The sequence below is a fragment of the Prionailurus viverrinus genome, chromosome C2, assembly GCF_022837055.1.
Source record: "Prionailurus viverrinus isolate Anna chromosome C2, UM_Priviv_1.0, whole genome shotgun sequence".
Classification (NCBI taxonomy): Eukaryota; Metazoa; Chordata; class Mammalia; order Carnivora; family Felidae; genus Prionailurus; species Prionailurus viverrinus.
The window spans coordinates 155400226-155415729 of NC_062569.1; the positions used below are offsets into that span (position 1 = coordinate 155400226).

Here is a 15504-nt window from a genome sequence, read left to right on the forward strand (position 1 = left end):
AAACCAAGAGTCAGATGCTTAACTGACTGAGCTACTCAGACCCCCCCCCCCCCCCGGACACATTTCCTTTTAAACAGTATGTTAACGTTTTCAAATACTATGCCCGGTGCGTTTTTAGGGAAATTACCTCTAACTTTGAAGTAATGGGTATTCTTATTAAATTGGAAAAAAAAAAGAGCTAAAATAAATACTGTAGTGCCCCAAATCCAGAGACACAGAGAAGATGCTGTATTTTTGGCACTTTTTCACATTCATGGTTGGACCCCTCGCTTTAAATTTAGAGATGGGGAAAAAAACGTATTAAGTACATTATGTGAACACTTATGGAAGTAACGTACTGCTTGAATATATACAACCTATGTTTAGCAATTTTGCAGATGTCCTCTGCATGCATAGAAAAGCCTGGAGGAAGATACGCCGAAAAGAATCTCAAGATTGTTTAGAGTGAAAACATGTGGACTGTTTTCCTTTTCTTTCGCTTTATTTTTCTCCGGCAGAAATTAAACAAGGAAAGGTAAAAAACCCCACGGTCCTTTCTTGTGTTAAAAGATAGACTCGATAGGAAGGAAGGTTGGTAAAGGTGGACCGGGGCCTGCAGCCACACGTGTCCAGAAAGCCTTACGGTCCCTCGCGGCTTTCGCATGGGGTGCGGGGTGGGGACAGAGTTCGGTGTCTCTGAAGTCAGGAGATTTCTCCCCCACCCGGGGGGTGCAGATGCCCACTCAGTCGGTCAACTAAGAGTAGAGCTGCTGTGTTTACCACATCCCACCCGGGGGCTGGGAGCAGGGCGGAGAGGAGACAGACACGGTCTCCTGGGGGAAGGGGACTGGGGGATAAGCTGAGGGCCAAGAGAAAGAAAAGAGAACAGAGAGCTGGGCAGCGGGGAGGTCTCAGGGGCGGGGCAGGCGAGGAGGGAGGGGAAGATGTGGATGGGGCACGCGCTCCCTGGAGAGCTCCGTGTGCCCCCATCCCCAGCCAGGGCACCTGCTTCCCTGTGCTCCCTGAGAAGTTCTGCCCGTCCGGCTCCGGACCTTCCCCGTGCGTGTCTGCACCCGGATTCCCGCCAGCAGGGCCTCCCAGGGCCTCACCATCCGCCTGGCTGTCACAGCCGTGCGTCCTCAGTCAGAGAGGCACGGATCACACCTCTGGTCAAACTGGACAAGCGAGAGGGGGGCTTGGGATTTAAATCTGAACTGGGCACAGCACGGCGGGTTCTGTGGACGACGGCAGACAGAGAAGGGCACGTGGGAGGGACGGCCACATGGCACCCAGCAGAGGGAGGGGCGCGGGGCTGTTCCAAGGCCAGCTGGGCTCCTCAGGTGCTGCCCCTGTGAGGTAGGGGTGCTGGGGAGACATCTCTATGGCCTGCCAGCGCTGACCTCGTCGCCCCCTGGCGGAAAAACTCAGTGTCTCAGGCTCATATGGAAGGAAAGGGGTCACGTGGCCAGAGCAGGTGTGTGTGTGTGTGTGTGTGTGTGTGTGTGTGTGTGTGTGTCAGGGTGTGTAAATGCAGAAGCTGGATAGATGCTCCATAGATGGCTGTTGCTTTGCTCACCAGCTCCCAAGGGAGCTTTCTTTCCATATTGTGTGCCAAGAATGTCAGTGAGGGAACCGGCCCTGGGCAGGGGTTCCCTCACCTTCTGAAATTGTTATGCCCGCCCAGCATCCTCTCCCTTGTGCAGATTTGTTATCTTAAGACAAACACAGATCAGGGGCGCCTGGGTGGCTCAGTCGGTTAAGCTTCGATTTCGGCTCAGGTCACGATCTCACGGCTTGTGAGTTCAAGTCCCGCGTCGGGCTCTGTGCAGGCAGCTCGGAGCCTGGAGCCTGCTTCCGATTCTGTGTCTCCCCCTCTCTCTGCCCCTCCTCAACTTGTGCTCCGTCTCTCTGTCTCTCAAAAATAAATAAACATTAAAAAAAAGACACATGCAGGTTAAACCAGCTGTATCTCTAGCGGAATTTCGGACGCTGCCAATGCAAAGTTGGTGACTCCCTTCCCCACTCCAGGTGGGACTTGCCAGGGTGGAGTCTTGGGATCGAAGGGCCACTGCTCACGGTCGAGTAGTGGGTCCATTTGACAAGTACCTGCAAGATGCTAACCGTTATGTTCCTGTTTGTTGCAGCCCCAGCCCCTAAAAGGCAGAAATGTGACCACTGGACCCCGTGCCCCTCGGACACCTACGCCTACCGCTTGCTCAGCGGGGGCGGCAGGGACAAGTATGCCAAAATCTGCTTTGAAGACGAGCTGTGAGTACCCGTGATGAGGACACCCACGTGATGCCTTCCCTTCCCCGGGGCCAGCCCCGCGGCATGCGTGCCCTCAGAGGGAAAGGCAAAGGCTGGGAGTCCAAGCGGGAATGGGGGCGACAGCTGCTGTGTCCTGTGGTGGGGGGTGTCCCCGCCTTGAGCTCTCATTTGCCTGCGGGTGGGACAGCGCCGAGCTTCCATGTTGTGCCCTGCTTCGAACACGTGGCACAGCCCTCCAAAGTCAGAATTCAGCAGATGCCGTCTTGCTTTCCTTCTTTAAAAAAAATTTTTTTTACTGTTTATTTATTTTTGAGAGAGACAGACAGAGCGTGAGCGGGGAAGGGGCAGAGAGAGAGGGAGACACAGAATCCGAAGCAGGCTCCAGGCTCCGAGCTGTCAGCACAGAGCCCGACGGGGGGCTCGAACTCACAGACTGTGAGATCATGACCTGAGCTGAAGTCAACCGACTGGGCCACCCAGGTGCCCCTTGCTTCCCTTTTGTTTTTATGGTCCTCACCCTCGTGGATTAAAGCAGATGTCGTTTCTCCTGGCAGCCCACACCTCCTCCTTCCTGACGGCCTGACCCACGATAGCTTAAATAAATCTCGGCGCTTAGAACTGCCCTGGCCTAGTGTTTGCCTCTGCCCGGGTGGCCCTACCAAAGCACCGCGGACCGGATGCTTAAACAACAGCCATTTATTCATTCTCTCACGGTCCTGGAGGCTGGTCGCCCAAGGTCAAGGTGTGGGCAGGGCTGGTTCCCTCTGTGAGGGGGAGTCTGTCCCAACCTCTCTCCTGGGCTTGCAAAGAGCTGTCGTGTGTGTGTGTGTGTGTGTGTGTGTGTGTGTGTGTGTCTGTGTCCTAATTCCCCCCCTTTAAAAAGGACACCAGTCATATGAAGTAGGACCACCCTAATGGCCTCATGTTAACTTAGTCACCTCTTGGAAGGCCCTTCCTCCAAAGAAGGTCACGTTCTGGGGTACCGCGGAGCTAGGACATCAGCATGTGGATTTTGAGAGGCCACAGTGCAATCCGTAACACCTAGCTTAAGGATGCTTAGGCCATGAATAGTTACTACAAAGGAGAGAGAGCGTGGGCTTTCCCCAACATGGAGGAGGAAGTCTTTCCCAATCATCCACCCTTTTCCCAAAACTGGGCTCGCCTTCCTTTCTCGTTGCTGGCTGGTTCATTGCGAGAGATGCACGTCCCTCTCTCCAACTTTTAATTCGTCGTCTCTGCACTTAGCTCATCCTCCCAAGGAGCGTAGCACGCCAGGGCACGAGCCGTAGACTCGGCACCCCCCCCCGCCCTTGCCTGATCTCAGCACATTCCTCATTCCATACGGGGACTGGATGGAAAGCACACTGCCCTTTGGGGGTCCCTCACTCACCCAAGGCCCGCTTTACTCAGCCCCGGGGGGCTTATCGATAAACATTCCTTCACACAAACCCCCCGGGTGGGGCACTTGGTGGCAGAATAGTGACAGTAAACATGGCTCTTGTGCTCAAGGAGCTGATGTCACAGTTCAGGGTTCTCCACCTCAATACCACTGACCCTGTGGACCAATGACCTTGTCTGTGGTGTGGGTTCAGTAGCATCCCAGACGTCCAGCTGCTGGATACCATAGGCTACCCCGTCCAGCTGTGACAGCCATACGTGTCTCTATACATGGCCGCATGTCTCCTGGGGGCCAAGCCCCTCCTTCCCCACCAAGAACTGTTATACTTGGGAGAGAACAGATTTTTCCGTCTTCCGTGGTGAAGGCGATATGGTGATTTTGTGGGTGGTTGTGGAATATTCCAGAAGCAAATGTACCATTGAATGGGATTGCCAGAGAGATCCATGGAGGAGACGAGGTGGGGATTCGTCTTGAAAACTGAGCAGGAGCCTGTGGTAGAGAAGAGGGGAGGGGCACCTGGGGGGCTCAGTCCATTGAGCGTCCAGCTCTTGATTTCAGCTCAGGTCATGATCTCACGGCTCGTGAGTTCGAGCCCCACGTCAGGCTCTGCGCTGACAGCGTGGAGCCTGCTTGGGATTCTCTGTCTCCTTCTCTCTCCGCCCCTTCCCTGCACTCTCTTTTTCTCAAAACTAAAGGAATAAACTTAAAAAAAAAAAAAGAAGAGGGAGACCTGGGAGGGGTAGGGACAGTGGGATAGGGATGCTCACCCAGAATCACATCACCAGAAGGGAATTGTTCCAAATTAGACCCAGAGCACCGGGTTCCCACTGGTCCACACTGCCTAAAGCCTTCCCCTGACCATGGTCCCAAAGCAACAGCTTCATGCCAACCTAGGACACACTAATGCACGTATGTGTTAACTTGAGGCGACTTCCTGTGAGGTGTCCCGTCTGTCATCCCCATGGCACAGTCAAGGGGACCGACTCACAGATTCAGCAGCCTGCCCCTCGTCACTCAGAGCTCGTGGCAGAGCCAGGATTCTGCCCTGGAGTCCAGGGGTGTGCTGGGTAGACTGGCTTGAGTCCAGTAGTCTAACGGAACAACTCACGATATGAATAGGCGGGACCCAAATGTAGCTCGCCTGCTTTCAAACAGTATTCCAGATGGTTTTCAGAACACGGCGTGGTGCAAAGCAGGGTAGACTCAGATAAAAGCAGGTTAAAAGGGACAGGGGAGTAAACCCAGGCAGAGGCCTACGGAGCGTCACTTGCCGGGCATAGCGTTGTGGTTTTTTTGTAGTCGATTCACGGAGCAAGAGAGCTGGGTTGTGGTGATCATCATATGAAGAAAAAATACAATTTATGTAGAAAGACAAGGCGGTTCTCTGCTGCTCGTTTCCTTAGTGCCACCAGCCCTTACTGGGCACCGCAGCCGTGCCGGCCCCAGGGACAGCAGTTTCCATCTCTCAGCAGCCTCTTTCCTTACTTCCCATCTCTAATGGCAGCCTCGGGCTGGCCCTTGTTGGCTTTCCCAGGTTAGGCATCATCTGTGGGCCGGCCACTCAGTAGGTGAGCGGTCCCCCCACACCGCCCACTGCTGTCTTCCTCCACACCGTGGTCCTGACCCACGCCTTTTAGCGTGATCAAACCCCAGCATTTGCATCAGTAAGACCGTCAAGAGAAAATCCAAAGGACTTTTCCTTGATATGAGCGTGTTACTGAGTGGGAAACGGTTGGAGAACAGGAGACCTCCCAACCGACCGTGGTTGGAAAGCCCAGGCCTCAGTAGTCGCAGCGGCGTTTACGAGGCAGGCGTGAGTTAGTGCATTGTTGTCCAGGGTCACTCGTCACTGGAGACAGCCATGCCTTCCGGAGGCATGACCTTACTTGTTCGCAGCTGAAAAGTCACCCGGATATGGGGAAAGGTCACATTTTAAGGTCAGAGTCAGTGTCTCCGTGTCAAGTTTTGGTTACGTGACTATGATGGTTGGTCTAGGGATATATTCAAATGGTGGCCTCCAGTTTTGTTTGCTTTTTTTTTTTTAATATTTATTTATTTTTGAGAGAGAGAGAGCATAAGGAGAGGAGGGGCAGAGAGAGAGGGAGACAGAGGATCTGAAGCGGGCTCTGTGCTGATAGCAGAGAGCCTGATGTGGGGCTTGAACTCACGAACGGTGAGATCATGACCTGAGCCGAAGTCAGATGCTCAACCGACTGAGCCACCCAGGACTCCCTGTTTGTTTTTTTTTTTAAAATTTTTTTTTTTTAACGTTTATTTATTTTTGAGACAGAGAGAGACAGAGCATGAACGGGGGAGGGTCAGAGAGAGAGAGAGGGAGACACAGAATCTGAAACAGGCTCCAGGCTCTGAGCTGTCAGCACAGAGCCCGACGCGGGGCTCGAACCCACGGACCGTGAGATCATGACCTGAGCCGAAGTCGGACGCTTAACCGACCAAGCCACCCAGGCGCCCCTCCCTGTTTGTTTTTTTTAAACACGGCTAAGTGAAGGTTCTTCATGGCTGAATCACATCGTGTACAACCATCGTGTCTCCTTGTCTTTTTGTTGGTTGTCAGCTTGCTTGGTTTTCTGTTACTTACATCAGTTTAACCCCAAAATGTTCTTCTAGTTAAAAAACAAATCTAATGTCCCATCAGATATCCACCAAGTTCCTCTTCTGGAGCCTTCCAACCCACTCGGGTCAGCCAGGTTGCTCTCGGGTCACCATGCAGCTGCCATCTGGCACCCCTATCCACCGTCATCCTGGGACGGCCTTGTCTCCCTCTCTGGAGTTTTAACTCCTTTTTCTAAGATATGGTGCCTTCCACTTTCCTGGTCCCCTCCTGTGTTTTGCTGAAGGCGGGCCGGGCAATCAGACACCACGTGGATAGCAAACCCAACCGGATATGGAGGGTGATCAGCTATCAAAGGGAGGGGGACCCGGATAAACTGACTTAGCAGAGTTCTTCTAAAATTGGACAATGCAGACATGAGCACAACGTTCGAAGTCAGGCCTAGTTAAAAAGGAGCTCAGGGGAGAGTTTGGTGAAGGAGAAAATCCGTGTGAGCAGAGGGGCACCAGGCAAACCCACTCCTGGGAGAGTCAGGCTCTGCCGATGGCCGGCTTGGGTTCCAGATGCCCCGGTGGCCTTGCTGAACCCTCCAGAGACTGCAAGTCTCCGTCCCCCTGTCTTTGGCTTAGGGTCAGACTCGTATTGCGGTCTGATGGCTCTCCCCCCTTAACTCAGCCCCTTCCCCCTCTCCTCTTGTAGGCAGTTCCCCTGATACAAATTCTTGTGCATTTTATCCTGTTCGGATAGCTGCTTCTCAGAGGATTCAGATAAGCACAGTGAGAATGACCGTTCCCCCGTAGTCTGTCAGCCCAGCATGTTGACAGAGACTTTGATCTCTGCCTCTCTGAGAGATAGAAATTGAAGTCTCCGATGAGATTTTTACTTTCATTGCTTTTGCCGTGAGTGAATTGAGGATCTTTTAAGCTAAGAGCCTTTGTGTTGATTTTCTGTAAACTGTCTGTTCATATCTCTTGCCCATTTTCACCTCTGTCACTGGCCTTTTTATTGGTTTACAAGATTCTTTACCTATTAAAGTAGTCTTTTTTGTGTGTTTGTAAAAAATCTCCGTATTTTATCTGTTCACTTATTAAAATGCTATTTTTAAAATATATGACCTTTAACAAAGCCAAAAACACTGTATGGGGTGCCCGGGTGGCTCAGTCAGTTGAGCGTCCAACTTCGGCTCAGGTCATGACCTCGTGGTTCGTGGATTTGAGCCCCGTATCGGGTTCTGTGTTAATAGCTCAGACCCTAGAGCCTGCTTCGGATTCTGTGTCTCCCTCTCTCTCTCTGCCCCACCCGTGCTTGTGCTCTGTCTCTCTCTCTCTCTCAAAAATAAGTAAACGTTAAAAAAAAAAAATGAAAGGAAAAACCTGTATAGTGAAAGCAAAATTTTAAAATTTTAAAAAGCAACAAAACCAGAAAACAACCCAAGTATGATGGTATGACAAATAACTCGTAGGTCTCACATAATAATAGCAGGTGGTCCGAAAGCTGCCAGTTAAGGGAAAACAACTCTTAGATTGGATCACGGCACATAAACCTCCAATTTTTATGCTATACATAAAAGCATACACATACCCGAGAATTGAGGTCACAGGGCAAACCACCGGCCTGAAAATGGGAGAGATGGGCAGATCCCCAGAATCCCACGTCAGCTTGGAGCCAGCATCAGGCAGGAATCCTTCAGGGGCAATTGGTCAGTTGCTGCTGACGTGGGTTTTGGACCATTTTGAGAGATTAAAACTCCTGCAGGCCAAACCTTGGAGGAATCCCCACGCTTTCCTGCGTTTTTCTGCCAGGAACCCCACCAGGCTCTCAGAGTAAAGATCAAAGAAAAAATCTCCTCCTGCTTTTGTCAGGGGGAAGGGAAAACAGCCGGTCTGAAATATGCCCCCAGGGCTCTGTTCTCCTTCACGATGGCCTGCCTTCAAGAGAAACTTTTTGCCAGAGTCTAACCAATGTGGGTTTTCCCTGACACTAACTGATCTGTGGGAGGAAATACCCAACACCAGAGGGGCCCCCTCTAAACCAGCCACCTCTAACCTTCCTGTCTCACCTAAGGGGTCAAAGAAACAATATGGCCTCTTGTGAAGCCCACCGCCCAAGTAGCACAGGCTCCCCAAAAGATTGAGACTCAGTCTTGGGACTGTACAACATTTCCCCTTCCCCCACATCTTAACGTCACACAAAAGAAGCTCCTTTGACATAACAGGGGTTTGTAGTTGGTTGAGCATCTGACTCTTGATTTTTGCTCAGGTCACGATCTCATGGTTCGTGGGATTGAGCCCCGTGACCTCCTGCTGTTAGCATTGAGCCTGCTTGGAATTCTCTCTTCTCCCACTCTCTCTCCCCCTCCTGTTCTCTCTCTCTCTGTCCCTCCAAATGAATAAATAAACATTCAAAAATAAATAAATAACAGAGGGTTACAGCGTAAAAGAACCACAAGGCTAAACCCAATTTAAAAAAGAGTCTCTAGGCATATCCTAGACATAGGAGAGAAATTTTAGCCTTTGGCACCTACAGCCCACAGCAAATACCAAACACAGCTCACTCCTAGTCAGGCGAACATAAACACTCACGCTAAAGTTCTATTTACCCTCTGTTCCTTTTTTTCAAAAAAAAGTATTCACTTATTTTTTCATTTCCATGCAAGTTAGTTAGCATATAGTGCAATAATGATTTCAGGAGTAGATTCCAATGATTCATCCCCTATGTATATGCCCAGTGCTCATCCCAACAAGTGTCTACGTTAATGCCCATCACCCATAACCCTCCAGCAACCCTCAGTTTGTTCCCCGTATTTAACAGGCTCTTATGTTTTGTCCCCCTCCTTGTTTTCGTATTATTTTTCCTTCCCTTCCCTTATGTTCACCTGTTTTGCATCTTAAATTCCACATATGAGAGAAATCGTATGATTTTTATCTTTCTCTGAGTGACTAATTTCACTTAGCATAATAACCTCTAGTTCCATCCACGTAGTTGCAAATGGCAAGATTTCATTCTTTTTGATTGCCGAGTAATACACCATTGTATCTATATACCACATCTTCTTTATCCATTCATCCATCGATGGACATTTGGGCTCTTTCCATACTTTGGCTATTGTCGATAGTGCTGCTATAAACACGGGGGTGCATGTGTCCCTTCAAAACAGCTCACCTGGGGGCACCTGGGTGGCTCAGTCGGTTGAGTGTCCAACTTTGGCTCAGGTCATGATGTCACGGTTGGTGGGTTTAAGCCCTGCATCAGACTCTGTGCTGACAGCCAGAGCCTGGAGCCTGCTTCAGATTCTTTCTCCCTCTCTCTCTGCCCCTCCATGGCTTGCATTCTCTATCTCTCTCTCTCAAAAATAAATAAACATTAAAAAAATTTAAAAAACAGCACACCTGTATCCCTTGGATAAATACCTAGTAGTGCAATTGCTGGGTCATAGGGTAGTTCTGTTTTTAGTTTTTTGAGAAACCTCCATACTGTTTTCCAGAGTGGCTGCACCAGCTTGCATTCCCACCAGCAGTGCAAAAGAGATCCTCTTTCTCCGCATCCTCGCCAACATCTGTTGTTGCCTGAGTTGTTAATGTTAGCCACTCTGACAGGTGTGAGGTGCTATCTCATTGTGGTTTTGATTTCTATTTCCCTGATGATGAGTGATACTGCGCTTTTTTTCATGTGCCAGTTGGCCATCCGGATGTCTTCTTGGGAGAAGCGTGTATTCATGTCTTTTCCCGATTTCTTCACTGGATTATTTGGTTTTGGGGTGTTGAGTTTGATAAGTTCTTTACATTTTGGAAACTAACCCTTTATCTGATATGTCATTTGCAAATATCTTCTCCCATTCTGTCGGTTGCCTTTTAGTTTTGCGGATTGTTTCCTTCGCTGTACAGAAGCTTTTTATTTTGACGAGGTCCCGGTAGTTCATTTTTTGCTTTTGTGTCCCTTTCCTCCGGAGATGTGTTGAGGAAGAAGTTGCTGTGGCCAAGATCAAAGAGGTTTTTGCCTATTTTCTCCTTGAGGATTCTGATGGCTTCCTGTCTTACATTGAGGTCTTTCATCCATTTTGAGTTTATTTTTGTGTCTGGTGTAAGAAAGTGGTCCGGGTTCATTGTTCTGCATGTCGCTGTCCAGTTTTCCCAGCACCATTTGCTGAAGAGACTGTCTTTATTCCATTGGATGCTCCTTCCTGCTTTGTCAAAGATTAGTTGGCCATACATTTCTGGGTCCGTTTCTGGGTTCTCTATTCTGTTCCATTGATCTGAGTATCTGCTTTTGTGCCAGTAGCATGCTGTCTTGATGATTACAACTTTGTAATGCAGCTTGAAGTCTGGGATTGTGATGCCTCCAGCTTTGGTTTTCTTTTTCAAGATTGCTTTGGCTATTCGGGGTCTTTTCTGATTCCATACAAACTTCAGGATTGTTTGTTCTAGCTCTGTGAAGAATGCTGGTGTTATTTTGATAGGGATTGCACTGAACATGTAGATTGCTTTGGGTAGTATTGACATTTTAACAATATTTGTTCTTCCAATCCAGGTGCATGGAATATTTTTCCATTTTTTGTGTGTGTCTTCTTCAATTTCTTTCATGAGCTTTCTGTAGTTTTCAGTGTATAGATTTTTCACCTCTTTGGTTCAATTTATTCCTAGGTATTTTATGGTTTTTGGTGCAATTGTAAATGGGATCGATTCCTTGATTTCTCTTTATGTTGCTTCATTATTGGTGTATAGAAATGCAACCGATTTCTGTGCATTGATTTTTATAGTCTGCCACTTTGCTGAATTCATGGATCAGTTCTAGTAATTTTTTGGTGGAATCTTTTAGGTTTTCCATATAGACTATCATGTCATCTGTAAAGAGTGAAAGGTTGACTTCCTGATTGCCAGTTTGGATGCCTTTTATTCCATTGTGTTGTCTGATCGCGGAGGCTAGGACTTCAAAACTATGTTGAATAACAGTGGCAAGAGTGGACAGCCCTGTTGTGTTCCTGACCTCAGGGGGAAAGCTCTCAGTTTTTCCCCATTGAGGATGATATTAGCGGTGGGTCTTTCACATGTGGCTTTTAAGATCTTGAGGTATGATCCTTCTATCCCTACTTTCTGAGGGTTTTTCTCAAGAAAGGATGCTGTATTTTGTCAAGTGCTTTCTCTGCACCTATTGAGAGACTCATTTGGTTCTTGTCCTTTCTTTTATTGATGTGATGTATTACATTGATTATTTTGTGGATATCGAACCAGCCCTGCATCCTGGGTATAAATCCTCTTGATCATGATGAATGATTCTTTTAATGTATTGTTGGCTCTGGTTGGCTAGTATCTTATTGAGGACTTTTGCATCCAGGTTCATCAGGGTACCTCTGTTCCTTTTAACTGGCATACTATGCCTAGCTTTCAAAAACAAGTAACAAGCACACTAAAGGTAAACAGCACAGTTTGAAGAGACGGGGCAAGCATCAGAACTTGACTCAAGCATAGCAGAGATTTTGCAATTAGCAGACCAGGAATTTGAAACAACTATGATTAATATGCTCAAGGTTCCAATTGAAAAAGTGGACAAAACACAAGTACAGACGAGCAATGTCAGCAGAGAGATGGAAACCCTAAGAAAGAATCAAAGGAAATTAATTACTGTAACAGAAATGAGAAACACCTTTGATGGGTTCATCAGTAGACCAGATACAAGAAAGGAAAGAGTTGGGGAGCTGGAGGATATGTCAATAGAAATTCCCAAACTGAAAGAGGAAGAGAAGGGAAAAAAACGCAACAGAATATCCAAGAACTGTGGGACAAGTAAAAAGGTATAATGTATAACAGAAGTACCAGAAGAAGGGAAAGAGAAAGGAACAGAAATATTTGAAGCAGTATTGCTGGAAGTTTTCCAAAATTATTGACAGGCCCCAAACCACAGATCCAGGGAGCTTAATGGAACCAAGTAAGATAAATACTAAAATATCTACACCTAAGTATGTCAAACTACAGAGGATCAAAGACAAGGAGAAAAATCGTATGAGAAACCAGAGGCAAATAAAACAAAGTAAAAAAACCCAAAAGCACCTTACCTATAAAGCAACAAGGCGAAGAATTATATTGGGCTTTTTTTCAGAAACCAGGCAAACAAGAAGAAAATGGGGTGAAACATTTTAAGTATTGAAAGCAATGTGTTGTCCTGTGTTACATTCCCATCAGTGTATGAGAGTTGATCCACCATCATGCTGCACTAACACTCGTATGCTCAGTCCTTCCAATCTAGGACATCCTAACAGGTGTGCAGTGGTATCTAAGTTTCTAATCTGCATTTTCCTAATAACTACTGATGTCACACCTCTTTCTGTGTATTTGCTATATGTATATCTTACTTGATGAAGTGTCTATTTAAGTCAGTTGTCCATTTTTTAACTGGGTTGTTTTCTTTTTAAAAGAAATATTTATTTAAGAGGCGCCTGGGTGGCTCAGTCGGTTGAGCTCCTGACTTCGGCTCGGGTCACGATCTCACAGTTCATGGGTTTGAGCCCCACATCAGGCTCTGTGCTGACAGCTCAGAGCCTGGAGCCTGCTTCCAATTCTGTGTCTCCCTCTCTGCTCCTCTCCTGCTCACGCTCTGATTCTCTCCCTCTCTCTCTCAAAAATAATATTAAAAAATTTTTTTTAATGTTTATTTTCGAGAGAGACAGTGAGAGAGCGTACACGTGGGGGAGGAGCACAAAGACAAGGGAGCAGAGGATCTGAAGCGGGCTCTGTGCTGCCAGCAGCAGAGACCCTGATGCGCAGCTTGAACTCATGAACCATGAGCCTGAGCTGAAGTTGGATGCTTAATTTACTGAGCCACCCAGGTGCCCCTGGGTTGTTTTCTTATTACTGACTTTCAGATTTCTTTATATATTCTGTATCCAAGTCCTTCATCAAGTACATGATTTGCAAATATTTTCTCCCAGTTTGTGGCTTGTCTTTTTTCTTCTCTTAACTGTGTTTATCAAAGAGCAGAAATTCTTAATTTTATTGAAGTCCAATTTACCAGTTTTTAATTTTAGGATCATATTTTTTGTGTCCTATCTAAGATCCTGTCTGCCCAACCCAAAGTCACAGAAATTTTCTTGTATTTTTCTTCTAGAAATTTGATAATTTTAGATTTTTCAATACATATACTGTGAGATACCCATTTGGGGTTAATTTTTGCATATGATGTGAAGTCTGGATTGAAATCACTTTTAAATGTGGATATCCAATTGTTCTAGCACATTTATTCAAAATACCGTCTTTGTCTACTGAATTTGTACCATTGGCCAAAATCAAGGGACCATATCTAATTCTGGACTCTCCATTCCCTTCCACTTGTCTGTCTTTCATTATATAAACTGCCCTGATAAATGTAGCTTTACAGTAATTCTTGAAGTTCAGTAACATAATTTCTTCAGTTTTGTTTTTCTTTTTTAAATTTTTTTTTTCAATGTTTATTTATTTTTGGGACAGAGAGAGACAGAGCATGAATGGGGGAGGGGCAGAGAGAGAGGGAGACACAGAATCGGAAACAGCCTCCAGGCTCTGAGCCATCAGCCCAGAGCCTGACGCGGGGCTCGAACTCACGGACCGCGAGATCGTGACCTGGCTGAAGTCGGACGCTTAACCGACTGCGCCACCCAGGCGCCCCTTGTTTTTCTTTTTCAAAATTATTTTGACTATTTTAGATCCTTTCCATATACATATGAATTTTAGAATCAGCTTACACATTGCTACACAAAACTATTGGCTTTGATTGGGATTGCACTGGGTCTCTAGATCAATTTGGAGAGAATTGGCATTTTAGCAATATTGAATCTTTTACTCAAGAAACATAGTTAGCTCTCCATTTATTAAAATTTTCTTCAACTTGTCTCAGTAATGTTTTTACTGTATTCAATATACACATCTTGTGGCTCTTTTACTATATTTATCTGTAAGTATTTCATTTTTGATGCTGTAGTATATTTAAATTTTTTTTTTAATTTCCAGCTGTTTATTACTAGCATATAGAGATACGATTGATTTTTGGATAATGAGCTTATATCCCACAACCTTGCTAAACTCACTTATTAGTTCTAGTAGTTTTGTTTTTACATTGGATAGTCTATGTAGATGATAATGCCATCTACCCACCCCCAATAAAAGAGAGTTTTACCACTTCTTTTCTTTTTTTTAAGAATAGTTTTTGGGGCACCTGGGTAGCTCAGTCGGTTGAGCGTTCGACTTCAGCTCAGGTCATGATCTCGCAGTTGATGAGTTCCAGCCCCGCATCAGGCTCTGTGCTGACAGCTCAGAGCCTGGAGCCTGCTTCCGATTCTGGGTCTCCCTCTCTCTGTGCCCCTCCCCCACTCATGCTCTGTCTCAAAAATAAAGATAAACATTAAAAACAAAAAAAGAATATTTTTTTAGGGAGGGGAGGGGCAGAGGGAGAGACAGAGAGAGAAGGAGAATCTCAAACAGGCACCATGCTCAGCATGAAGCCCAACACGGCATGAAGCCCACGACACTGGGATCGTGACCTAAGCCAAAATCAACTGAGCCACCCAGGTGACCCTTACCATTTCTTTTTTAATCTGCATGCCTTTGCTTTCTTTTTCTTGCCTGATTACACTGGATGAAACCTCCACTACAATGCTGGATAGAAATGATGAGAGTAGACATCATTGCCTTTTTCCTTGTCATAGAGGAAACGCATTCCATCGTTCATCATTAAATATGATGTTAATTAGGGATTTTTCATAGAAACCCTTTATCAGTTGAGGAAATTCCTTCTACCTCAAGATTTCTGAGAGTTTTTAATCAGTGATGGATACTAGATTTTGTCACATGTTTTTTTCTGCATCTCTCTTTTTTTAATGTTTATTTTTGAGAGAGAGAGAGAGAGAGAGAGAGAGAGACCAAGCACGAGTGGGGGAGGAGCAGAGAGAGGGAGACACAGAATCCAAAGCAGGCTCCAGGCTCCTAGCGGTCAGCACAGAGCCTGACATGGGGCTCGAACTCACAGTCCGCGAGATCATGACCTAAGCTGAAGTTGGACGCTTAACCGACGGAGCCACCTCTATTTTTTTAATGTTTAATTAAATAAGATTAATTAAATAATTTAATTAAATAATTAAATAATTATTAATTAAATAAGACGGAGCCACCTCTATTTTTTTAATGTTTAATTTTTTACATGTTTATTTCTGAGACAGAGAGAGACAGAGCATGAGCAGGGGAGGGGCAGAGGGAGAGGGAGACACAGATTACAAAGCAGGCTCCAGGCTCCGAGCTGTCAGCACAGAGCCCGATGCAGGGCT

The 15504-nt window shown here is 46.6% G+C and overlaps 1 protein-coding gene across 3 annotated transcripts in view; it reads left to right on the forward strand.

The window, feature by feature from the left end:
- FAM3B (FAM3 metabolism regulating signaling molecule B) overlaps nucleotides 1-15504 on the forward strand; it is a 57888-nt gene that overhangs the window by 28979 nt on the left and 13405 nt on the right. For all 3 annotated transcript variants that reach the window (XM_047874105.1, XM_047874106.1, XM_047874107.1), the window contains one exon: nucleotides 2124-2247. In XM_047874105.1, coding sequence (XP_047730061.1) covers nucleotides 2124-2247 — 124 coding nt within the window. The remainder of the gene's footprint in view (nucleotides 1-2123; nucleotides 2248-15504) is intronic.